Source organism: Tachypleus tridentatus, chromosome 12 (genome assembly GCF_004210375.1).
Source record: "Tachypleus tridentatus isolate NWPU-2018 chromosome 12, ASM421037v1, whole genome shotgun sequence".
Taxonomy (NCBI): domain Eukaryota; kingdom Metazoa; phylum Arthropoda; class Merostomata; order Xiphosura; family Limulidae; genus Tachypleus; species Tachypleus tridentatus.
The window spans coordinates 76,278,606-76,306,530 of NC_134836.1; the positions used below are offsets into that span (position 1 = coordinate 76,278,606).

General features: G+C 34.0%; 2 protein-coding genes across 4 annotated transcripts in view; one reads left to right on the forward strand and one right to left on the reverse strand.

Annotated features, from left to right (window-relative positions):
- Positions 1–762: 762 nt before the first annotated feature.
- Positions 763–14,640, reverse strand: LOC143235408 (uncharacterized). Its single transcript, XM_076473541.1, has 4 exons — positions 14,499–14,640; positions 8,211–8,331; positions 3,129–3,272; positions 763–1,642 (listed from the first exon to the last, which is right to left on the reverse strand). Exons 1-4 carry the CDS (start codon positions 14,565–14,567, stop codon positions 1,416–1,418), a joined length of 561 nt encoding a protein of 186 aa, XP_076329656.1. The 5' UTR covers positions 14,568–14,640; the 3' UTR covers positions 763–1,415.
- Positions 14,641–23,509: 8,869 nt separating this feature from the next.
- The window catches only part of LOC143233679 (dnaJ homolog subfamily C member 1), a 28,427-nt gene continuing 24,011 nt past the window's right edge, over positions 23,510–27,925 (forward strand). For 2 of the 3 annotated variants that reach the window (XR_013018271.1, XM_076470167.1), the window contains exon 1: positions 23,510–24,060. Coding sequence is in view for 1 of the 3 variants with exons in the window: in XM_076470167.1 (XP_076326282.1) it covers positions 23,893–24,060 (168 nt within the window). In the remaining 2 variants the exon portion in view is untranslated. The remainder of the gene's footprint in view (positions 24,061–27,925) is intronic. The other variant, XR_013018270.1, reaches the window with a different exon arrangement.

Sequence of the window (27,925 nt, forward strand, 5' to 3'; positions counted from 1 at the left end):
CACCCTCCGCAGAAATCACCTCAATATTGTGTAAACGTTCCAGAAGATGCTCACCCTTTAATTCTTTAGCACATCATCCCATTTGGAATGAACTTGTTGAAAATCTTCCCATGACATCTTCTCTTGTGAATGTTCCCTTCCACATGTTTTTTCATTGATGTCTCTTCAATTTAGTTTCTTATTTTCGCCACGTTAAAACTTCCAAAGTCTTTCGATGATATTGGCACTTTACTAATAAATGAAAACAAGTGTGTTTGTGGTTTAAAAGAATCTTAAAAAGAGATGTATACCGTCATGAAATCGTGTATAGCGAATCAAGCTTACCTAGTATAGTTTTGACGTGATAACAATAATTATTCTTTGTATTGTAGTTACGAAACTGCACGCGACTGTCACATGAAGAGACACTTGGTCGGGGAGTCGTACTGTTCCGTAAACAATGCTTTTAATTGTTGTTTTATAATTAAAATTGTACTCTTCGGGTTCATTGGCAAAATGTAACATAGGATACGAATGGACAATGTTCATCTTTCAGTGTTTCATTGTAACCTTGAACACTGTACATTAGTTATAAGTTTCGTGACTGAATATTTTCCGAGAACTTTTTTTTCTTCATTTTTATGTTTGTGTAAATCATCGAGTAACTTGCTTAAAGAGTAAGTCGAATTATGATTTAAACAGCAATTTACTGATCGGTCAATTGGTGAATTCTCGCAAACACAAATATCGACTACAAACAAATGCTAACACTTGTTTGACGTTTTTTACTTATCATAGCTTGGTTCTACATGTTGAAAATGTACAGAGGTAACAATATATACTATATTTAAGGGCTGATATTCGCAGCTGATACAGTAATGTTAACATTGCGCAAAAACAAACAAATATATTACATGATATGGACTGTAAATAGTTTAATTTTGTTATATTTGTTGTGATTCACATTTGCATTTTTCGATATTTTAAACTTATTTAGTGTTTACAACTTTGAGACATACATCGAAAATTTCATTCTTAACCTAAGACATTCTGCAACTTTCAATATATTTACTATATTTGTTAGCATAAACGACGAAAGATGAAGTTTTGGCCGATATATTTAATAATGAAATTGAAATACTTCAAGATGCATCAGTGAGTAATTTAGGGTTAATTATATATTTTCAAGATATTTCATTCTTGAAGAAAATCCTGAGTATTTATTGGCACTATTAGCCTGGTTTGTGAAGTGGGTACTAAGATTAAAATACTAAAAGATTCAAAGTATTTACAAGAGAAGAACATTCATGATTTAGACATTAAAAAGCAGGTCAATGCTGATAAATTATGACGTCAAAGAAGAAACTCAAAACGTTATAAAGATTGCTTTACAACGAGGGGTAAAAATTGTCATAAAACTGGAGTTGTTTGGAGTATTAGATATCAGGAACTGTAAGCTTCTCCTTGTTTTCCGTTTCACAAAGTTCTTCGAAGAACTGAGTACTTTTGATGGGTTTGTCTTGAAATTCCGATTCGATGCCTTCTTCTTCCTCGACTATCAGGATTTCTTCATCCAACAGGTCTTTCTGAGCAACAGCAGGGTTGGTGTAATCCAACTCAGATATTACATCTTCATCACATACTTCTTTCACCTTCTCTAAAGCTGTAAAAACGTATATTACACAAAGTGACTGTTTGAATATTAGCATCTGTTTGTTTCAATTAATTGTTTGTACACTTGTTTTTATTACTTGTTTGTATGTTTGTTTAGTTTAATTGTTTGTATATTTGTTTTTATTAATTGTCTGTACATTTGTTTCTATTGATTGTCTGTATACTTGTTTTTATTGGTCGTCTGTATGTTTGTTTTTATTGGTTGTCTGTATGTTTGTTTCTGTTAATATTCCAACATTAAAGGAGGCAGTATCATTTCTCAGTTGTTCTATCTGCAGTGATCATAACAATAATAAAATTACAAGTATAGTTCTAAACGACAGTTTGTGAACATTGGAGTTTCTCTTAAATCACATACACTTATAAAAATAAATATATTTCTATTTCCATAAGATTTTTACGGTAGTGAAAAGTTCGTACACATGGAATGATTTCGAATATACGATGGTCCAAGACTCTCCCCACTCACGTTAGATGTTTCTACCCCCAGCCCCGATGGTAACCTTTACCTTGTTAATTTACGTTGTTTGTGAATTTGTTAGTTCGTGAAAATGTCCAGTGGTTTTGAAGTTAGAATACCTTGGGTATTCGGAGTAGTCCTTTATCAAGAGACAAAACTTCTTTGGAAGCTCACTCAAGACTCACTGGGTCTAGAATAGGTTTCTAGGGTCGTTAGAGTCAGATCTGATATCGGCTTTCGCATTTCTGGCACTCTTTGCGGTTCCGGATACAGCGTTTTTGAAATTGTATTCCCCAAAACACTTAAAAGTTGAAGGAACAAAACTTGACAGAATTAAACAGGTGCCACGGGAGGGTATTGTCACGTGTTTATTTTTCGGATACAGAAACCTCTAACACATATTAAGTTTATTACAAAGTTAATTGAGGATAATAGAGAAGCTTGATCGATTAGTAAGGAGTGGGCCGTTAAGCTCTGGGGCGTAGTGCAGTTGTTTAATATTAGTTTTGTCGAATACTGTTAATTTTAAATATCCGGAGTACAACTCAGATTAATCATGAAAACACAAACATTTGTCCCCTCTGGGATTAAATAAATGAATTATTTGTATTCTATTTGTCTTCTCAATGTAGTATTTGGTAATGGGACATCATATGGTGCTGAAATAAAAACATTACTTTACTTCATGTGTTAGTTGTTTGACTTTCACATGGCAACGATAAAAACAAGAAAACGAAGTCAAATACAGATTACATCTGAACATGATACCATAATTTATTACAGACTAACATCTGAACATGATACCATCTTTTAGTACAGACTAACATTAAGACATAATACTATCCTTTATTATGGACTAACATCTAGACATAATACTATCTTTTAGTACAGACTAACATAAACACATAATACCATCCTTTGGTATAGACTACATCTAGACACGAGATCGTTGTTTTACCAACACTGAAAACAAACAACTTCATTAAGAACTTCTTTCTACACGAGTATTCCATACCTGTAACGAAGCTCACTTCGTCCAAGGCCAGTCTGTCCAGGTGTTCACGGAAACTACGAGTTAACATCTTTCTTTGATAGTCTATCTCAATTTCCTGCTTTGTACGTGGTATTCGAATTTTGATGGCACAGCATAACAGTATAACTGAATAGATATAAGTTATTGAATATGTAGAATTAACTTATTTTTCTATAAAAAGTTCCTTAATACTGTAATGTCTGCTATTTAAACATAAAGTGAAAATGTTAACGATATATTGACATTGAAAATCAACAAGTCACATGACAAACAAAGCCGATTTTAATAATGTTTTGTGTTTTTTTTTGACAAAATATGTAACAGCCCATTCCGACGCAAAATATTCAGATATTCGAAACATAAAGGTTTATTTAAATCAGGAAGTTAGAATTTTCGAAACGAAGATATCCATTGTGTTTAATAGCGTTGGAAAGCTAAGAAACTTGGTTCAACTAAATTAAAATTAATACTAACAATAGCTACAAGTCTAAATTAAAATTAATACTAACAATAGCTACAAGTCTAAATTAAAATTAATACTAACAATAGCTACAAGTCTAAATTAAAATTAATACTAACAATAGCTACAAGTCTGAATTAAAATTAATACTAACAATAGCTACAAGTCTAAATTAAAGTTGATACTAACAAGAGCTACAAGTCTAAACTAAAGTTAATAATAATAATTACAAGCATCAACTAAAGTTGATATTAAGAATAGCTACAAGTCTAAACTAAAATTGATAATAATAGTTACAGGTCTCAACTGAAGTTGATACTAACAACAGCTACAAGTCTAAACTAAAGTCGATATTAAGAATAATTACAAGTTTCAACTAAAGTTGATATTAAGAATAGTTACAAGTCTAAACTAAAGTTGATAATAATAGTTACAGGTCTCAACTAAAGTTGATACTAACAACAGCTACAAGTCTAAATTAAAGTTAATAATAATAGTTACAAGTCTCAAGTAAAGTTAATACTAACAATAGCTATAAGTCTAAACTAAACCTAATAATAATAGTTACAAGTCTTAAATAAAGTTAATACTAACAATATATTCTAGTCTAAACTAAAGTTAATAACAATATTTACAATTCTAAATTAAAGTTAATACTAACAAGAGATACAAGTCAAATTAACGTTAATGCTAACAGTAGTTACAAGTCTCACCTAAAGTTAATAATAATAGTTATAAGTCTCAACTAAAGTTAATACTAACAATATCTACAAGTCTCAATTAAAGTTAAGACTATTTAAAAATAGTTATGCATTGAAATCTTTGTTAGTTATGATACTTTACAGTCATTTATCAAGTTTGTTCAATTTCACAGTATTTTTGATTTTACCTTTTAATAAGTGATAAGAAATTTTAAGACAAATTTTAACCTGTAACAGATAATTTTGAGTTTGAATTTGATTTATAAGTAACAAACAACAGTTAAGATAATATAATGCAGTGAAACAAAAGTATTCAGTTTTTTGGTTGTTTTGTAGGTCGTATTGTGATGCTTGGTGGACAAGCGTGTACACAAATTGGTTATCCTATATAATACATAAAACAGTGGTTCAAGTGGTTAACGTATGAAACTGTGGGTTCGTGGTTCGGGTCCAGTTACCACAAAAAATTGCGCTTCGTATTTTGGGGCACTAAGTGCATTATGAGAGTGACGATCAAATCGTATTATTCCTTTCGAGTAACTTGTAATGCGTGGTGTTGGCTAGCTGTCTTCCTGTAATTCTGATGCTTCACGGTTTAGGACGGTTATGCGCCAATAGCTTTCGTGTAACTTGGGACGAAATGTTTGAAACAACACTTTGTTTATTTGTCATTATTCAGTGAGGGACTATCTGTGCTGTGCTCACCAAGGATATCGAAATCCAATTCTTAGCATTACAAGCAACTAAATTTACCTGTGAGCCACTAGAAGGTCTTTGAAACAAACGTACAAATGTTATTATATTTTGTTATTTTAGTATTTATGTCAAAGCGAATAAGGCTATCTGCCGCCGTCTCAAACTTTGAAATTTTGGCTTGAGGGAACAAGACCACCATACACGCTAATGATTGGGGATTGACTGCTACTCTTATAACACACTCACAGCTTAACAACTTATGCACTAGGTTAATGTAGATTGTTTAAACATGTTAAATAAGAAGTACGTTAAATTATTCATAAAACATGCATCAAGATGTATCAAAAAGTAATAATAAATGTTGAAGTGTGTTATGTCAGTCCTGTTGAATTTTGCTCTTACTTTTGAAGAGATAGAATACGGGGAAGACAGCCAGTCTACACCAACCACCGCCAACAGTTGGGCTACACTTTACCAACGAAAAGTGTGACTAACTAGAACATCATAACATCCTCACGGCTGAAAAGGCTAACACCTTCGATGGTGGGATTTGAACCCGTTACTCACAGATTACGCTCTAGACACTAAGCCATGTTGAACTTCAGCAACTAGATATTAAAGAACATAGCCTAGATTTAGCCTTTTAAAGATTATTACATTACACAATAAATAGGTATTATTACTCACAAAGCTACACAATGTGCTGTGCCAAACGGGTACTTTCTAGCGTTAATAAGCCTTCAGACTTATAACCGAGCAAATGGGGCTCCTGATATTGTGTTCACTTACTCAATGACTTCATTCAGATTTATGAAAGTTAAGACAGAGAGAGGCACCATGCATGTGAAATAGTATTGGTGTGGGTGTGACAAGATAAGACTTAACGTCATTCAGTTTTGAAGTATAATATTAGAGAAGTACATTGAACTGTAGATTAATATGTAACTTAACGAGATTTATCACAAGTCAAGCTTCCTTTTTGTTAATAATTGACACACACCGGTACAGCTATTAACACAACTATCCAATCACATTACAGTACAAATGGCATAACTACCTTGAGACTGTTTGATGATTACGTATAATGATCAGTCATGGTATGACTCCTCCTTCTTTTCTCTCACTCTTTTTTTTTAATACTTTTGTATCGAAGAGTGAAGTATTACAAGCTCTCTATTTTTTAAATCATGGCCATAAAACTCCATTAACCAATCAAAGATCTTTCGCTAACAGTGTTACAGATAACAAGACTTCGTTAACCAAGGAAAGATCTGTCTCTGTAGCTAAAGATAATTTACTATAACTAAAGATATTTTATAGGCAGAAACAGAAAGTCAGTAATTGATGCTACTGATGTATCCGTATTATTTTCACATAGCTATTTTATGAACTATTTTATAGGGATAAAACATTTTGAAATGATGTGTAACATACCTTACATATTCTACATTTACTAATTCATCGAAAAGTATCGAACTTTTATTCTAACAGTCTGATTACAAACCAGTGCTATGCATTGTTGATATCAGAGTTCGAGTCCCCTTCTAAAAATATAAGGGAAGTGCCGAATATATTATAATTTCAACAACAGTTAAAAATTAACGTACCTCTACCGGTATTTTTTATAGTTAATAAAAACAACAAAAAACGGCTACAACGAAATATTAAAACAATAAATTAATGAAGTAGAAACTAAAAGCTAAGAGTTAAAAATTATTGACATTAAAAAAACTAATGTTTCTATTTCGATTTTATATCCACTGTTACTGTTAAAAACCAACCAACTGGCCATATTATTCTGTAAGTGTATGTTACAAGGGTGTAAGAAATAATAACCCAATGAACTTCGGGTGTATTAGTTCATTTAACTAGTTTCTTTCACACCCGATGTTATAACGACAATTACTTACTAATAAATATTTGCAATTAATGTATAAATTCCCCCAAGTGACTCAGTGGTAAGTTTGGAAACTTGTAGTGTTAAAAACTGGGTTTCGATACTTGTGGTTTGTATAACCTTGAGTTTAATAATAACAACAATAAAACACACAAAAAAAGTGTAGCACTATTCTATTAACAGTTGATTTAACTTTCTGTATAACCATGTTTGTTTTATCGTTCATTTCATAGTGTTTTTAATTATTTTATTGCTGGTTATAATTTACGTCATAATTTGTACGTGTTTATTCCTTCTCAATATTTTCTAATATTTGTTTTTTTTTCTCAAATACCATTCTGGTTCTTGGACGACTCTTTTACCAATGAATAGTCGGATTAAACATAACATTATAACGCCCCCACGGCTGAAAGGGTGACCCTCGGATTACCACTCGATTACCTTAACCACCTGGCCATACAGGGTCACCTATGTCCTTTAAGAGCATTGAAATCCAGACACACTGTTGAGCTAGTTGGAGCTTGTTTTTGGATAAAGTGTTTCTCGTCCTAAACACCTAGATTGTCGTCATTAATATCTTATTTTGTATACTTACTTAATTATATGATAAAGTATAATTCTAAATATTAGTCACTGTTAAAACACCTACATTAATTTGTTCTTGTGTATTTTCAGTTTGATGGCGATATTTGCACACTATTATTATTAATACCAATATCTTTTATGACGAGTATAATTAATTGTAATCATGCTTTGCACACCACAACAATGTTTCGATTAATACTGTGTTTGTTGTGTTCTAGCCGGCTGATGAGTTTGGCCCCGTGGTTAAGGCACTCGACTCGTAATCTGAAGGTCGCGGGTTTGAATCTCCGTCACACCAAACATGCTCGCCCTTTCAGCCGTTGGGGCCTTATAACGTAAGGTCAATCCCACTATTCGTTGGTAAAAGAGTAGCCCAAGAGTTGGCGGTGGGTGGTGATGACTAGCTGCTAAATTAGGGACGTTTAACTGAGACAGCCCTCGTGTAGCTTTGCGCGAAATTCCAAACAAACCGAAGTGATGAGTTCTGGAGTGAGCGAAACGCGTCGCCACCAACGGATATATGGCGAAAACGTTGTAATTGGGATACTACTATTATACATTTTTTGTTTTCAGAATATCTAAGGGACTAAGTAAAAAATGTAGTATTACAAACATAATAGGCCTAACACTAATATCTTATGACAAGTATAATTAATTATAATTATGCTTGGCCGGCTTGAAAAAGATGTTTACACCATAACAACGATTGTGGTTCTAAAGCTTACCGAGAATTATAAGTCCTCCAATACTGAGAAACAGTAGTTGCCATATTCTGAATCCTGCCACGACGTCAGTTTCCAACCAATCAGGAGTTGTGTAATATTCTGTACTGGAACATTCACATTCCTACTTCACGAAAAGTAGAAATAAAATAAAAGCATTCATACAAATGCCTTAACAAGAAAGATGTTAGATAAAAACATTTCACGCAAATGTTTTAATATTGGGCATTTTTTTAAAGATTTGATGAGTTACAGTTTAGTACTGTAAACAATGTGTAATGTATCTAGAAGGAATAAGATATTAAACATAATAAATAAGAAATAACCATTAGTTATACCCAAAATATTACCCAAAATCATAGATTAATTGTATATTATAAGTACGATTGTCTAGAAGAAAATACAACTTTTACCAAGTTCACGGAACTAAGTTTGTATCGGCATTTTGTTTGTTTGTTGTTAAGCATAAAGACGAACAACAGGGATTCAATTCCGAATTTTAGCGTTGTAGGCCTACAAGCTTACTTGTGAGCCACCAATTGTTTCTTTTTGTTGTTAAGATTTTGCATAAGGCTACTCGAGAGCTATCTGCATCTAGTTGTTTCTAATTTTGAAGCGTACTAACCATTAAGTTTGCCAGGTCCAATTGTGGTATTTTGTGAAATAATTAATAGCGTTGACTATATTTAATAGAAATCATAAAAAATAATCATCAGGTTATAGTCATGTGATATACAACCACGAATCATACATACTTTTGGGGCTGAAAGTGATACACGTACAACACCAAAACATGTGAAACATCGAAGTTATATGGCCTTCAGATATTGGGTTCATCTGTAAAATAGCCTTCAGATATTATGTTTGTTTGTTACATTGCCTTCAGATATTGCGTTTGTTTGTTACATGGCCTTCAGATATTGGGTTTGTTTGTTATATGACCTTCAAATATTGGGTTTTTGTACATGGTCTTCAGATATTGGGTTTGTTTTGACCTGGAATCTTAAATCTTTTGGACGTTTTTTTATACTTAGAAATGTTTTGTTTGTTTGTTTTGAATTTCGCGCAAAGCTACTCGAGGGCTATCTGCGCTAGTCGTCCCTATTTGGGCTACTCTTTTACCAACAAATAGTGGGATTAACCGTCACTATATAACGCCCCCACGGTTGAAAGGGCGAGCATGTTTGGTGCGACCGGGATTCGACCCGTGACCCTTGGATCACGAGTCGAATGTCTTAATACAATTAGCCATGCCGGGCCTACTAAGAAATGAAAGGACAGAATTAAAACCAAAGCTTCAATATTACATTTAAGATGTCAATGGTTGTACCATTATTTTTTATAACTTCAATTAAATGTAGATAAATACTCCGTCAAATTGTTACTCCTTTCTGTTGCAGCAGGTATTATTATTTGATTGTTACTTATATATTATTATGCTTCATGGCCTGGCATGGCCAAGCGTGTTAAGGAGTGCGACTCGTAATCTGAGGGTCGCAGGTTCGCATCCTCGTCGCGCCAAACATACTCGCCCTCCCAGCCGTGGGGGCGTTATAATGTTACGGTCAATCCCACTATTCGTTGGTAAAAGAGTAGCCCAAAAGTTGGCGGTGGGTGGTGATGACTAGCTGCCTTCCGTCTTACAATGCTAATTTAGGGACGGCTAGCGCAAATAACCCTCATGTAGCTTTGCGCGAAATTCTAAAAACAAAACTCCCGTGATGACATAACGAACGAACTTTAATAAATATTGTAGCCCTAAAACAATTCACAAAGAAAAATCATTGACAAGTGGGAGTTTTATAGTGAAAAAGTGATAAAAACTAGAAAGAATTTTCCTCTTTACGCCTACAATTAAATGTTTTAAGTTTTTAACGAGAGTTGTAAATGTGAAAATATTGTTCGAACAAGAAAATGTAATTTTCTGACTAAATTTTTATTGGGAAAGATGAATGAAGTTGAAAAGTTTAGTTTCGAAATAAAGTATTATCTTATAAGATTAAGATTGGAAATTTATTTGGACTTTATGGAGTAATCCACTGGTATTTACACAACATTTTTATCTCCTTAATATGTTCGGAAGGCAGGATGTTTCTTAAGTGAAATGTTGGTGTTAAAGTGTGTTCTGAGCGTAATAATTTTGGAGGATTTATTATTAAGTTAAAAACACTCTTTTGATTTGAATTTCACGCAAAGCTACTCAAGGGCTATCTGCGCTAGTCGTCTCTAATTTAGCAGTGTAAGATTAGAGGGAAGGCAGCTAGTCATCACCACCCACCGCCAACTCATGAGCTACTCTTTTACCATCGAATAGGGGGATTGACCATTATGTTATAACGCCCTCACGTCTGAAAGGGTGAGCATGTTTGGTGTGACGGGGATTCGAATCCGCGACCCTTGGATTACGAGTCGAGTGCATTATCCACTTGGAGATGCCGAGCCACACATTCTAAAATGTTAGCCAGGAAATTGATGTTAATTGGGAAATTAGTGTTAAAAACATTTTTTTTTGGAACGTCAACAAGAAAATTAATGTTAAAGACATTTTTTAGAAATGTGAGCAAGGAAATTAGTGTTTGAAAATGTTTTTGGAATTTTAATTAGGAAACTTCTGTTAAAAATTAAAAACATTTTTAGGAACATTAACTAGAAAACTAATATTAAAAACATATTTTTCGGAAATTTATGATACAACAGCTTTTGGAAAAATTTGCTGGTAAATTGACGATAAAAACATTTTTTGGGAATGTTGGTAGAAATTAGTGTTAAAATAGTTTTGGGGGAATGTTTATGTAAAAGCATATCCTATCACAGATTAAGGCCTACAATACATAATAAAATAAATTAAGCAATAACTAATGTTATCAGTCCTGGACTTTTCTAAAAAAAAAGTTATAAGTGGATGTACGAAAACCAGTATACGCCCCTAATAAAGGTTATTTTTAATTGACTTGAAGCCGTTTATTTTAGAATGAGATTTGAAACTCATAACGCTCCAGTGGAGCAAGTGTCTAAAACACTCGTGTTAAAACTTGGATCAGTGAGAGAACGAATAATTCTAGAGTTTATTTTGAAAAGTACGAAAGGAAAAGCCCCCCGATTCTACAGCGGCATGTCTTCGGATTTACAACGCTATAATCAGGAGTTCGATTCCTCTGTGTGGGCTTTGCTCTAAAAACACACACACGTAAAGAAATCTGACTGCTTGAAATTACGTTCTTCTAGAATACGACTTCAAGTTGGTAAATTGAAAAAATGAAACTTCGTTCTTATAAAACACAATCTTAATTTACCAACTTAAAGCTGGATTTTTCAAGTAAGGGTTAGTCGTAATTATCTTCGAAGCTCAAAAATTTGAACAAAACAAAATAAAAAACACAAAGTTGTACAATGAAAGTAATCATGTAAATTATCTTCTGTTAACCCAGCTTGCACTAATTAAATAACACTATGTAACACAAATTTTGTTCCCGGATAGTATGTGTTATTTCTTAATTGCTTATGTTGTAAAAGTACAGAAAATGGCCATTATTCCCTTCAAACTTTGCTTTTGTGACCTGGATAATTAAATTTAGAAATTAACATATTTTCTATGTAAAAAGGGCAAACTTGCATATTTTCATGTACATAAGGTCTAAATGAAACAACATATGAATCAGTATATACACTAAAGTTATACAAAAATGTTTAGAAGTGAGTAGTTTTTCGAGATTTGCGACTGTAATGTAAATCACTTTCACGTATCAGCCCCCAAATATAGTCTCTCATCATGTTTTCGTTATACGCTTCCAGGTTACAAAAGCACAGTTTGAAGAGAAAAATAGGTCTTTTCCACTTACTTTAGACATAAGTAATTGGGAATAACACTTTCTGCCAAGGAACAAGAAAAAGTAAAAATTTTGTTACATAGTGTTATATTTGTGGCGCTTTTACGTGTTTTTCACAAACCACGCTGAACCTATGTTTATGAAGGCTTTGAAGAACATGGGGTATTGACGCAACCGACTTATTCTTTTCAATTATATCAGCAAACAAACAGTTTAATACGAAGCTGGTTTTATTTCAAGTATTACCTCGTTTGTTTTTAATTTCGCACGAAGATACACGCGGGGTCCCCCGCTGGTACAGCGGTAAGTTTACAGTTCAGGGGTTCGATTCCCCTCGGTGAACTCAGCAGAAAGCCTAGAGTAGCTTTACTATAAGAAAACGCACACACACACTTACGCTACACAAAGGTTTGTTTTTGAATTTCGCGCAAAACTACCCAAGGGCTATCGGCGCTAGCCGTTCCTAATTGAGCAATCTAAGACTAGAGGGAAGGCAGCTAGTTATCATCACCCACCGCCAACTCTTGGGCTACTCTTTTACCAACGAATAGTGGGATTGACTGTCACAATATAACGCACCCACAGCTGAAAGGGCGAGCATGTTTGGTGTGACGGGGATTCGAACACGCCACCCTCCGATTACGATCGAGCGCCCTGACTACCTGACCATGCCTGGCCAGTATTAATTGGACTATCCAATTCTCAGCTTTAAGTAGATCTTTATGCTACTAAAATTGTTAATAACAACTAAGTTAACCACTTACGAAGATCAGATCACAATTAAAAAGTAATCCAATAAATAATCCGTTGCTGTCAGAGAACAAAACTTCACTACTGTTGACATCCTTTTAAAATAATTGGAAGAACTAAATAGCTGGGATAATATCTGAAAATAAACTTTGACTTCTAACAGATAAAAATCAGTACAGTGGGTTTTTATTGCTGTATAACATTTCAAGCTGAGATAAACCGGCCCGGCATGACTAGGTGGTTAAGGCGTACTAAACATGCTCGCCCTCTCAGCCGTGGGGGCGTTATAAAGCTAGAGTCTGTCCCACTATTTGTTGGTAAAATAGAAGCCCAAGAGTTGGCGGTGGACGATGATAACTAGTTGCCTTCTCTCTATCTAGTATTACACGACAAAATTAGGGACAGCTATCGCAGATAGCCCTCGTGTAGCTTTACGTGAAATTAAAAAAAACAAAACAAGAAGAGAAATAAATAAAAAAATGTTTCCATTCCATGATATTATATTGCAAGCCATTCACAATTTGGAGAGAACACATGAAAAGATAGGAATGCTAAAAACACAATAATACAAAAACTTAAGTTTAAGCATACATAATGAAGACTACATCATGTAAATGAGTTTCTCTTGAATGATTTATAAAGTATTTCCTGAAAGTGTTGGGTGTGGCCTTGTAATTAACATGTCGCACTGTTAAATCACAAACTCCACATTGTAGAGATATGGATGCGTTCTAAGAGTGAATTTCGAAATTGATTATTCGATTTGAGTAACCCGCAAGTTGGCGGTGGGTGTTGTTGACTAGCTACTTTCCCTCTTGTCTACCGGTTAACATTAACGGGTAGCTAGTGCAATTAGGCCTTGTGTAACTTTGCGCGAATATCACAACAAACAATCTACCCTGCATGAATGGATAGCTATACAGACATATATTTGTTTGTTTGTTGTAAAGCTTGTTTGTTTTTGAATTAACCGCAAAGCTACACAATGGGCTATCTGTTCTCTGCCCACCAAGAGTATCGAAACCCAGTTTTTAACGTTTTAAGTTCACAGACATACTGCTGAGCCACTGGGGGCTGTTGTAAAGCACAAAACTGCTCAGTGGAATACCTTCCTTTTCCTGCTGCAGGTGTACAAATCCTGTTTTTAGCGTTATAACTCTACTGACCTACCGCTGAGCAAAGGGGAGCGCGGACAAACAAAGCACATGTTTTAAAACCTCCTCGAGATATAGCGAGGCAAACCGTAAATTATTTTATACTTTTCCTAGTAATTAGTTTGCATTCTTCTTAAATTATAGTTATTATTCTTTCGCCACACAACCACACAATAATTATAATTTTTGCCATAATTCTTAGTTGCAGTGGATTAAAATATGTTCATTGTTATCCTTGTTGAGTTTTAACATGAAGCTACACAAGGGGCTATCTGCATTCAGTCTACTCAGGGAAATCGAACCTCGGAGTTTAGCGTCATTAGTGTGAATTAATTTACAATAATATTTGTCAAGTTCTACGAAATATTATATATTAAGAACAATTTGAAACTTAAATTGGTTACCCCTGAGCAAAACCGAAATTTCTTAGTAGTAAGCGCAACAGTTTCGCATAAAATTATATCTAATATACAACTAAACATAGGAGTACAACAGTTTCGTTTACGATTAAACAGAGGTCCAAAACAAAAGTGACTTCGATCTTACATTCCATATCTTACCGGAAGACTAGAAGACGAATGAGCTTTAGTGACTGGAAGGAGCACTAGCACAAGGGTGCACGATGCCATCTTTGCTCGTGCTCGAGAGCCACACTAGTTGGCCAGCAGGTGGGTCGGACCTTCTAGTTGGATGAACTAGCTACTTAACGCAGGCGCCACGTGCCTGTAATAGCCCCACCCGTTCTCTACTTTCCTGATCCACACGAGACGTTGTTATTCGGCTTATAGCGAATAATTCATATTAGAATATTTCCAAGGCCGGAGAGATCTAGGCTCGTACACCCCTCTGATATTCTTTAATGAGGTTCTTTAATCGTGCCTCGCCCATCCATGCCAAGCCAAATATAAATTTAATGTGTAGAGTTCTACACACTATATATAATGGGATAAACCTGGCAACTTTTTTATCCTTTGTGCGTGCGTATGTACGTGTATGTACTTTGAATATCGGAGATATCTATTGTTCCACCCTTAGAGTTGGACACTTATCTGTTGAGTTGTGTTATGAAATGAAAACAAGAAAGAAAGATAGGTAGAGTATGCTATGAAAAGTTTAAGGAACATATTATGGAATGACAAGCTTCGGTGGAAACGTTCTTTATTTACGATGTATTTTGTGTAATGATACAAAGTATATCCTCTACTTCATCCTATACATTTGCTTGTCGCTTTCTAATTCATGCCTTTTTTATCATTTAGATGATTGTTTGCTTCAGAGAAGCACGAAAGGTCTACCAAAGGGAATCGAAACCTGGAGTTAAGCGTTGCAATTCCGTTATTCGTTTGTAAAAGAGTAGCCCAAGAGTTGGCGATGGGTGGTGATGACTAGCTGCCTTCCCTCTAGTCTTACACTGTTAAATTAGGGACGGCTTACAAGGGTAGCTCTCGTTTAGCTTAAGGCAAGTTTAAGAATTTATAACGTGCGAATTAGGTGTTCGATTCCTCTCGATGGACACAGCAAGGAGTCCTTTGCTAACATACCGAAAGAAAAGGAATTAGTATAACAGAATAATATTTTAAAACTTAAAGTAAGAAAATAGAAATAAATACTCGTAGATCGTTATTATATAAAAATTAACATAAACCTGCAAAGTAAATTGACCTACTTTACTCAAGGGCCTTTTAAAAATATGTTATCAACGTTTGTATTGTTTCAGATATTAGATACAACTTATAAAAAGAATAAGCACCCTATATTAGCTTCAACAAATAAATTTAATTGTTGAATTTTTAGAAAGTGAGTTATCAATGCAAATTAACTTCCCATTTCCATTCTAACCAATTAGAAACTATCGATTGGCAAAAGTTTTAAGTGTACATATCAAAGATGCACGATTAACAGAAGAAACTTTTCTCTTTCGCGCGTTAGAAAGGAGAAAGAGAAATCATGGTTAGAATTTTGTGACATTTTGTTCTTAAGAAGGGTTTTGTAAATGAGTGCAGAGAATTTACTACACTTGTATTCTTCGGGAAAAACGAAACTTACTGTAAAACACAAATAGGGAATTAAAAATGGAAATTATTAAACCATGAAACAAAAGTAATATAAACTTAACGAGAAAAGTATTTCATAATTACATCAACGAAACGCCACACTGCAATGGTCAGTGCAAAGGAAACTTAATATAATTAAATCTACTTTTTCTTGTGATAATATGAGAGCACTTTTCCATGATATATCTATATGTTATAGATAGTTTTTTTAATATTGTATTGATTTTTATATTAATTTTGGTTAGAAGAAGCTTTGACGTTTTGCTTATTATTTGCAAGCAGACAGTGAATCGACCAAGATGATGTATCTGGCGTATGTAGAAGATTAGCTGTTCCTTTCATTAGCATAGGCTTTCAGTGTACTGACCCAGATAAAAAATATCCTGAGGCTCAGGTAGGCTTATAGTGTACTGACTCATATAAAATATGTCTTGAGGCTAAGCGTTTTTTTTTTCATTCAGGTAGATTTACAGTGTACTGATCCAGGTAAAAAATGTCTTGAGGCCTAGCCTTTTTTAAAATTCAGTTAGGTTTAGAGTATACTGACCCAGGTAAAATATAACCTAAGGGTCTATTTTTTATTCAAGTAGGTTTACAGTGTACTTACTCAGGTAATATGTGCCCTGAGGCTCAGGAGTTTTTATTCAGGTAGGTTTACAATATACTGACCCATGTGAAAAATGTCCTAAGGCTTAGGCTTAAAGTGCGCTGATTCAGCTCAACGATGTTTTTTGGTTCAGTTTTTCTCGTTTTTACTGTAAGATTCAGTGCAGTGGCACAGGCAAAATTGTCCCCAGTACCAGCTATTTAATCGTCGGTAAACTAATATAGCTTTCTTTTATAATAGGAACACTTTTCTTGAACTCCAAAATCACATTTAATTCAAATCAAACCTTTATTAGTTTTATCACTTAATAAAAAACAACAACACACAATCAAAATAAATATCGTTGCTGATATCTGTGGTGTTCAACATCACGTCTTTTCACTGGTCATTGCTTTGTCACATAACAAACGAACAAAGAGATTATCGAGGAGTTACTACATTATACTTTGTTTTTATTCATTGTATCACAACCCGGCAGCTAAAATGTTAGCCATTTGGATTTTTTTAAAAAACTGTTCAGCAATTACGGTTAGTAGCGTAGCATCTGGCTCGTACATTTACAGCATTTAATTATTTTGTGGTATACTTAAATGTGTCCAAAAATTGTTGAACAGTAATATTACAAATATTCGACAACGGCCCGACTCGAATCCCCGTCGCAGCAAACATGCTTGCCCTTTCAGCCGTGAGGGCGTTATTATGTGAAGGTCAATCGTAGTATTCGTTAGTAAAAGAGTAGCCCAAGAGTTGGCGGTGGGTGGTAATGAATAGCTATCTTCCCGCTAGTCTTACCCTGCAAAGTTAGGGACGGCTAGCGCAGATAGCCCTTGTGTAGCTTTGCGCGAAATTCAAAACAAACCAAACCTTCGACAACGGTACAAAATATAGACATACAAAATTTCAATCGTGATATTTGGTAATTTATTAATGTCTAAAATGCATCTTAAAGATAAGTATGTCTAATTTAATTTACTGCAGTTTTACTTATAACTCTAAGGCTTAAATCTATGATATAAGCCCACGTGATTCATCATAATCTGAACAACAATGTTAAGACTACACCTTTTCTTCGGGAGAAATGTAAAAGAAACATTTGTAGTTTAACCTGATTTTTATCACAAAATCTTAAGACTTGATGGCAGAAAATAACGCAAACTATAACAGTCCGGATTCTCTAAGTATATCTCGAAGAACGACAATATGGAAATGAATAAATAAATTCGGTGTACTACTTAATATTTTTTAACAGTATGACTGTCAGACAGTTCCAATATTAGTGATATTCAGGTGTGTAGCGCTGTTGGAAAGAACTGATGCTGAGTCCAGAAAATGAAAATATTTGTCTAAATAACGTTATCAGTTTACACCTGAAAATGTCTTTCAATTAACCAAAGGTCGCTTATTTTTGTGGTAAGCCTTACAAAAGTCATGTTGTAGTACAGTTAGAAAGATAACAAACTAATAAGATATGGCACAGCTATATGTCTGCGGACTCACACCGCTAGAAACTGGGTTTCGATATCTGTGGTTGGCAAAGCAAAGATATCCCATTGCATAGCTTCGTGCTTAATTCCAAGCAAACAAGCACAGTTGAACTGTCGATTTATCAAACGTGTATTCAGTTTGACTCTAAACTGAGTAGTTTCAAATAATTACTGTTGAATATATTTTCTTTATTTAAAATGAACTCAAGAAAATTTAAATAAGACTTTGAGATCTTGAACCTTATGGTGACGTCAGACGTGTAATTTGTTTTTAGCAGGTCTGTGTTAAAAGTTAGCATTACACTGCTGCTGAAATGAAGCAACTTCCTTTATATTTATTTTGAAACCTGGATAGGTTTCGTTTGTTTTATTTTTTCATCCAGAGCATCGGTGGTGTTAAATTAAACAGAAAGAACAAAACTTTGCAACTCAATAATGGATTTACATATGTGCGTAAATTATAATTGAATATGCCTTTATGAAGAAAACCAGCTGTATTTTACCCGACTCGTTATCTCGAAAGGGGTCACCTGATTTTATCCCCATAGACCACTACACAATAGTATGTTGTCCGTTAGTCAATCAGTGGACACTAAAATAATGCCACATAAGGGACATTTAATGTCGCAAATTGTACTGACGTGACATTAATAAACGTGCGCATGCCATGAATCACGAGAATAATAATGCAGCCTGTAAGCTACAACAAAGCATGACGTGACCTTGAAAAGCAAGAAATAAAAAAATTGTTACTCTTAATTTTCATTTTATCTACAGAACTGAAATTGAAACAGAACTCTTTTGGTTATCCTGCAGGAATACGTCCAGTTTATAATATTTATATTCAATAAAACTTGAAATTGTTTGTTTGTTTTAAATTTCGCGCAAAGATACACGAGGGCTATCTCCGCTAGCCGTCCATAATTTAGCAGTGTCCGACTAGAGAGAAGACAGCTAGTCATCACCACCCGCCGCCAACTCTTGAGCTACTCTTTCATCAACAAAAAGTGAGATTGACCGTCACGTTATAACGCCCTCACGACTGAAAGAGCGAGCGTGTTTGGTGTGACGGCGATTCGAACCCGCGACTCTTAGATTACAAGTCAAACGCCCTAACCACCTGGCCAATATCGTTTGTTTGTTTGTAATTAAGCACAAAGCTACATAATGGACTATCTGTGCTCAGTCCACTACGGGTTTTGAAAACCAGTTTATAGTGTTTGTTAAATCCGCAGAAATGCCGCTGTGCCATTGAGTGGGGGTCAAAACTTCTGTAATTGACATAAAGGTAAACACGACAAAACGTCACCTAGTTTTACGAACTTACTTGTGCTTCATTAGGTAATTTTCAAACGAATTCTTCAATTCAGACAAAGTCATTAACGGTTTAAGAAAAGTGTCTTCGGATTTCTTATATGATGTTGTAAGTGTATTAACCCTCATAATTACAGCTTCCAACTAACCTCTTGGTAGTGACACAGGGTAAGAGCAACAGCTTGTCAGTGCATCGTTGTTTTAAAAAAAAATTTAGAAATCATTTGTTTAGTTTTCATTCAGCTTGTTAATCTGAACAGTTTGAAATAAGTTCAACTAGTTTAATTCAAATAATTTTTTTTCAGTTCAATAAAAATTATTGTAAACCCAAACAGAATCCCCTCCCTTTCTGTGGTCCAGCGGTAAAATGGGGGGTTCAATATTCACAGAGGGCATAGAGCAACTATTTTATTGTGTTACTTTGTGCTTTGAGACAAAGAAAAAACCCTATTGGATTTATTATGAACTACTATATTCGTGTAAATATAATCAGTACCTAAAAATAGTAATGATAAAGCTATACGTTTTACAGCTGGACCCATAGATCATCGGATTCGGTTCGCCTCTAGACACGAGAGGACGGAAAGATCAGTGAGTCAGTCAATCAATCATGGTGACTTCTCCGTTTTTATTTTTCCTCGCTGCCTGCGTCACCTTTCCTAATTCAAGTTTTTCATCTGCAATATCTCATCGAACGTTATCAAACCAAGCAAGTCTCTATCTGTTTCTCACTCTTCTTCAATCGATTTCATTCTTCACAATAATTGGCAAACTTTTTTCTGAGATCTAATTATGTGTCCAAAATGATATTTCCTTCCTTTCCTGCATATTTCCAGCTGTTGTCCCGCTCGTACTTATATATTTAATACTTTCTTATTAGTCTTTTTTTCTCTGTGGCTGATCTTGTCATATATCTATAACCCCAAATTTCTAATGATTCCAATTTTCGTTTTGTTTTAACTGATCATGCAAATTCTTTTTAATAAGCTTCTTTCCAATTCTAAGTTGACGTTTCTCAAGAGAAATCTCTGTGACAAAAACGCTAAATATTTGCCCCTTCATAACTAGCCACCCCTACTTGTTCATAATTTAACCTTCGAGTTTGTTCCAGAGTCTGGAAACTTTCTCATATCATGAAAAATTGCCATTGCCTTGCTGAAATTTATTCTGAGCCCGTTGGCTTTACCTTTACCACAAGCCTGTTAAGTAACCATTGTATCTCTTCTCCAAGTTCACCTATATGTCATCATCACAAGCGATATCTGTTTGACCTGTCCAAGTCTGCTGAAGAATCAACGTTTTTGTGATTAACCGTTTTTCAAACACAGAAATGTTCAAGTATATTGTTGGTGTTAACGTACTCTAAGATAACATAATGTTTAGCGACAACAAGGGAGTTGTTGGTACGTCTTGGCTGTCCCATCTTAAACAAATAATTAAATAAATAAACAAACTTAATGCTTGCTGTTATCATTCATATATTTATCAAACTTTCTTTTAAACTCGCAATTCTTTTACTAGTCTGTAGTAACTCCAAGTACAGAAGTACCAAGTTTTATTTATAACTAAGCCTTTTTCTTTAAATAACTGTATTAGTCTATCTTCTTTCTCATTCCCTTCCTTGTGGCCATGTGGTCCAACTAATGTACAATTTTACCTTCAAATACCTCTGCAATCATTCCTACTTTCTCCTATTTTTGTATTGTTTTATTTGTCAAGAAGGATGGTTGGCTTATGGAATGTGTTGGCTTCGGTTGTTGTGGAGGCAGTAAATATAAAAGAGTTTAAAAGAAACCTTGATAGATACATGAATGATAAGGGCTGGCTTTAATTTTTTTTAAAAATAGTTTTAGTTTGGCTTAGAAAATGAGACAGCAAAAGAAGACCAATAGATCTCTTGTTGCCTAAAAAAAATATGTTGTTAAAGTCATCATTATACATTCTTCTGACGTCACTTCACACATAACTTTCTCAACTTCTTGATGAAAACAATGAAAGTTTAGTGCATACGCTTGATGGTAATTAACTCATTACCTGTCTGAAACAAGTTAATTAAATCCTCTTTAACTAGAAGACTTACTCTTTGTAATACCCTTTCTCCAGCATGTACTTATAAGAGACCTTAACCCAATCTTTCAAATCTCATTTGTCCCTCATATATCATACATCAAATGTTTACCACTGCTGCTTCTGTAGCTCCTAACATGAGAACTGAGTAGCTCCTCAGAAGTGGATCTTCATCAAAAAAGTAACTACTTAAAGCAATACTAAATTCTTATTAACATAGTCGAGATATACTACCCAAGAGTTTCTGTGAATTTCTTTATTCACACTTCCCATAGTTAACTAAGACTTAATAATGTGGTAGGAAACCTCCCCACCCCCAATGTTTCCACATCACATGGTTATTAATTGCATTGGGTGTCACGAAGTGGTTGTGGGAATAACTTTAGGTAACAAGAGTAAAGCCTAAAAACCTCCCTGTATTAGCCCTCCCCCAACGTTTATTCAAGCTTAACTTATTCGAACCAATGAAACCTGGTACTGATGGTTTTCTCTGTAAGTTGAACTTCACCCAAAACTACTTGAGAACTATACGCACTAGTCATCCCTAGTATAAAAATGGCAAGAAGGCAACTAATCAACACCACCTATTGCCAACTATTAGGTGACTCCAATCGAGCTTTTTAATTGGCCAGAACATTATAATTCCCCGCACAGCGAAATTGTCAAGTATGTTGGTAATGACATTCAAACTCGAGACTCACTAAAAATGTGACTCAAGATCCTAACCTCCAGATCCTGAGGCTAGGAGAGGCTGTTTATGAAAATTCCCTTTTCAAATTTATGTTTGTAATAATGTATTGTAACGTATCAAAAAATCAGAATACGAAAAGCTAAGATAATTATTAAACATAAAAGCTTACAAAATATTAATCACTGAAAAAGACTGCCCACCCAGGAATTTGTAATAAATAATTTAATTACAAGAAATACAAAAATAACGTTGTTAATAATAACCCACACAAAGTAATATTGCTATAAGCTATATTTCTAATGTTCTAATTTAGATTTTTAGCTAGAAGAAAGGAGTTGGTTCACGGGAAGAGATCTTGATGGAGAGGAACCTGTTAATTGAATCACAGATTGATTAGAAGGCGACCGTCCTCTTCAAGTACGCGCATCATATTTTGCGTCTGATATAATAAAACAATATTTTACTATACACATCTTGTACAGCCTGTCTCATCATTTTCTAAATTTAAATATCGGCAAATGTTGTTCAACTCAAATTAACTTCGCGACTTAGTCAAAATTCAAGACTCCTAAAGTTTTTTTCTGTTTTGATAAACCACACGTTACAAAATTAATTACTTAACTTTTATGCCCCCCCAGTGACACAGCGGAATGTCTGCGGACTCGCACAGCTAAAAACCGGGTTTCGATACCTCTGATGGGCAGATGGGCAGCGAGTCCATTGTGTAGCTTTGTGCTTAATCCCAAATAAAGAAACTTAGCGTTTGTTTTATATTATCTGCTACAATCTTAGTATCCATATATCACCGCTAGAGGATGATTTTTTTGTTTTTGAATTTTGCAGAAAACTACACGAGGGCTATCTGCGCTAGCTGTCCCTAATTTAGCAGTGTAAGACTAGCTAAGGCAGCTATTCATCACCACTCCCCGCCAACTCTTGGCCTACTCTTTTACCAACTAATAGTGTGATTGACCGTTACATATAACGCCCACACGGCTGAAAGGGCGAGCTTGTTTGGTGGGATGGGGGATTAGAACACGCGACCCTCAGATTACGAGTCGAGTACCTTAACCACCAAGCCACACCGGGCCTAGAAGATTTGTTCCTGTTTACTAGAAGAACCTTGTGTTGGTGATTTTAAATAAAAATCACTCGTTTATATGAACATATATTTAGAAGCCAGTGAGAAGACAATTAAGTAAAAACATACGTGAACCAAATAAAAGAAGGAAGAAAATACATAAATGATAAAATAACAAATGAAATGAAATTGTTATCTTACAACACGATTGTGTAGTTTAAATGGCACAATTACTGAAACTTGAAACATAATATATAATACGTTACATCATATCGTATTGCTTGATTGATATTCACGATTGCTTATGACTTGGCTGTCAAACAAATGCAATGTTTTTCGAAACTCAGGCTTGTGGAAGGTCGTGGATGCGCAGATTCGCAGTTGTTTTAAGTTGTTTACTTAAACGTTTAAAATTTAAAACTCCTCGAATTCGAAGTTGTTAGGCGAGTTAACTAGGTCAGACGATATGGATCATTGAAATATTACGTTTGTGATTACCAATCGGTGATACGTATAGCAGCTTTTACCTAGTTGATAGGCTTAACGTTGTATCTAAAATTAAAAATAATGGGAAGTGAGATTGCGCTTTTATTATTTGGGATTGTGGGTAGTAATAATGTTATAATGTTTAAAATTCTTTGACGTGTCCGGCAACAATGATAAGTAAAATGATTCATATGTGGAAGATGCGGCTAATATTTGTTCTGTTCGTAACACTGAACATAATTGACGTTAGTTGTGGCTGGGACACAGAAGATCTAGAATTATTTGACTTAGTTGAAGAAGTTAATCAAAATTTTTACGAGGTGCTCGGACTTGAACAGGTTGGTCATCGTTTGAAGTTTTAATAGTTTCATTATTTAAAGTTAGGCTTACAATTACACGTAGTACGCAGCGTACGATGTCGCCAATTTACACTGCAAATGTATGTCGTACGAAGTAATAAATATAACGGTATTATTAATAATTACTTTTACAGTCTGCGGTAGTGTTTTGCACTGTTGTTACCGTTGGTCAAAATAATTTTCCTCGTAATTTATTATACAAGTTGTTAAGACTTGGTTATTCATATAAACTGTAACTTAGTACTCTATTAGTATTGGTATAACTAGTAACAGTAACAGTTAGCTTACTTAAAGAATTAATCAATCGAAATTTACGCTTTGGAAATTTCTCATATTAAGATGTATGAAAGATTAAATAACCTTAAAGACTAAGTATTTATATTTTATTATGTATGTGATAAGGGTTTAGTTCATTTCTTTATGATTTATTATAACTTTTCACATTCAGCTATCAGTTTTTAATTTCTATAGTTGCAACTATTATAAGGTGTACTCATTATAAACTTTGTATTTCATTTTCATACAGATTATGTATTTGTTAGTGATTTTGCTAATTTGCAAACATTTAAACAAATGAGAAAGCTTGCATACATGTTTTGAGCAGAAATAATGAAATGCAAAGATAATATTACAAAGGTTTTATTAAACAATTATCTGGTATATGATGATCTAATTGTTTAACCTTTTTTTATTGTAGCTAGAATTTATATCAGCTCAAAAACTTTATGCCTGGTTCTCTCTTATGAAGGCAAGTAAAAGTGGAAAAAGGGCCCCATACTTGAATTGTGGAATAGATCTTAATGTGGGCTTTTAACTTCTTTTTTTTTTTGTCAAATATGGAAGAGGGTGGGGGAAAATGGTTAGGAAAGAACTGTCAAGTTAAATGAGGTTAGAAAATATTTTTCATTGAAAGGATTCCAGGTAGGATGGCATGTGTTCCTTCCATGACTCAGGTACATGTTAGATAAAAACATTAGTTTTGAAAAAAAAAAGTTTAATTCTATTGTATCACATTATATAGATTAAAAAATTGAAGTGTATATAATGACTCATTTTGTATAGTGTAACAAAATTCATTGTATTGCAGGTAGCAAAAGCTCAGTAAACTATTAGAAATGAACATTAAATTATTTACTGACATTAATCTGTGAGTTTTACTTGTATTTAGATATTTATCTATACCAAATAGTCTTAACAAATTTATTGAAATTGACTGTTTTCACAAGCTGTGTAAGAAAATTGTTATATAAAAAAGAAGCAAAATTACAAAAACAGTTCATATTGATAATATATCTTCATAGTAGAAAAAAATGGTTAAACAACAAACAAATGTATCCTTCTACATCCATATACTCACTGTTCAAAGCTATGAAGGAGTATAAACTAGCTATACATATTACATCACCAAACAGACAAATTAAAAGATATTTAACTTTTCAGAGAACAAGTGTAAAGTCTTCCATACCTAATTCTACAGTTTGTATTTCTAATTTCATATCACCAGCAGTAAAGCTGTTCAATTACACAAGTTTTGAAGATCTGAAACAATTCATGTGTAATGCTGTTATACTTGAGAATACTTAACTTGTAGTCTGAATGACTTAAACTGCATTTCAGATATTTTATTAATTATTGGCAGTTAATTCATTATTATACTTCAGTAGTGTGGGACCTAACACACACACTGTACTATACAAGATTACAAAATAATTTTGTCCTAAAATTTAAAACTTGTATTAATAGAACTGTTTACTGTTTTCAGTACAACTAAGCACTTACCAGCAGCCATGTAGTTTAATCTCGATGCAAATACAAAGGAAATACGTGTAAGAAGTTTTAACATACTTGTATCCTAACAATCATAGTTTTATATATCTAGTACTCTGTATTGAAACTTCTGTGATTTTGACTGTCATCCCATAGTTTAATTTTACCTCCACTATAGAAGACTTTAAAAACTTCCAAACTGATATATTGTATTCTTGAGACTTGATATTGTGAAGGACATCTTTGCCACTAGAGATTGATATGTATTTAAAGTACTTTCAAACTGTATATGCTCCTTTTGTTTTTTCTTATATCCAGCTGTGATCTTTAAAATATTCATGCTTTATTATTTTAAATTCTGCAGAATCCCACTTCCACTCCACCTGAAGGTCAACTTTTTCATAGGCTGACTACCTTAATAGTAAAGTAATGCTGCTTTAACTGGATTTGCATATTAGTTTTTGATATCTCAAACTTGTGTCCTTTATTCTTGTTGTGTGGAGAAGGCTGTATGAAAATGGCTTGTGGGTTGCATATTTGAAAAACTTCAGCTATAATGTTTCACATCCTTCTTTCTGTAAACAAAAATGTGTTAAGATTTCCATCTGTTTCTGTTTGATAGCCCTTCAAGCAAAGGGTAGTCATGGTTGGTTTTCTCTGTACTGTCTTCAACAGCTTAACACACTTTCTTAAGTAAGGTGACCTAAACAGAAACAATATTTGAAATGAAGAATTTCCAGTGTTTCATAGAGTGATCTGGTTACTTCTTGAAGATGTAGAAACAACAGTGTCTTCAATACCACAGTTGCTTCCCTTCCTATTACCAAATTAAATATTGTATGTAGTGAAGCTCTATATATCAAGAAAAAAAACTGCACTGGTGAAAACAATTACAAAAATATACAGAAATAAACAATATAGAGAATATCCTCAGCCTGAGGATAATTCTAGCATTTACTCCAAAATAATCTCTCCAAACTCCAGAGAGCCATTTACAGTTTAAATCATCATTAAAACAAGAGTTGATCTACTCTTTGTAGTTATCTTTTGTCTCCTGTATGTTTACACTTTTTTACACTTTCACCATTACTTAGACTGATTTAAGGTTTATTCCAAGGACACACAATCTAACCCATTAGGAGGACTAAAATAGTGACACTATAGTCTGTCAAGTTAAACTGATTACTTACCTCACTGCACATTTGTGACTAAAAGCATCAAATAGTGATATAGTGCTCACTATAAGTGTCATATTAGTTGATTACACATATAGCTTTATTGTGATAAAATTTGGTTAAATGGACATCAACTGGAGACAGAAGGGGGAAGACTTTAAAAACATCATTCTCTACACTTGTATTTCTAAAACAGATGGTGCCATTTATTCAGTTAGAATTCAGTCCTTTACAGTAGACTTGTGTGTCTACAATAAACAGTTGCTGTCCATTCAGTCAGATTTCATCACAAACTCTGTATATAAATGACCACTGCTTGTTTATAGATTTTGTGTTAAGAAAGTTGGATAGTGTGGACTGTGCTTTACTTGTGATTGAAGATGTTAGATCAAGAAGTAATAACCTACAGTATAAGGGCTAAAGTGTGAGTTTCCAGGAAGAAAAGTTATTATAGTAGAGATAGTATTTGGTTACTGAATGTATAAGAAATAATTTTAAAGCATGATCATTGTTGGTTGTAATGTATTTAATGATACCTGCAATAAAAGATTTTTAACACATGAAAGTGTTGGAGAACATACATTGCATGAAAGCAGGTAAAGCATACTGTTCTGTACTCATATTTTGAGCATAACATGTTATCTATTAAGCCTTATGTAACTTAACTCGTATACTAGCACATCGGTAGCTACAAGTTTTGATACATCCAAAGAAAAGTGGCTGTTTTCCGGAAGAATGTATGTGGGTTGAGGGTTATCTGCAAAAGGTGATAATTCCCACTATTTTGTTGAGTCTTCAACAAAGTGTGGTGACCATGTAATATGGTAAAACTGTTTTAAGGGGGCAGTGACTTGTAAATTAAAAACTAACGAAGGTATGCAATATCATTAATAGAATGTTGG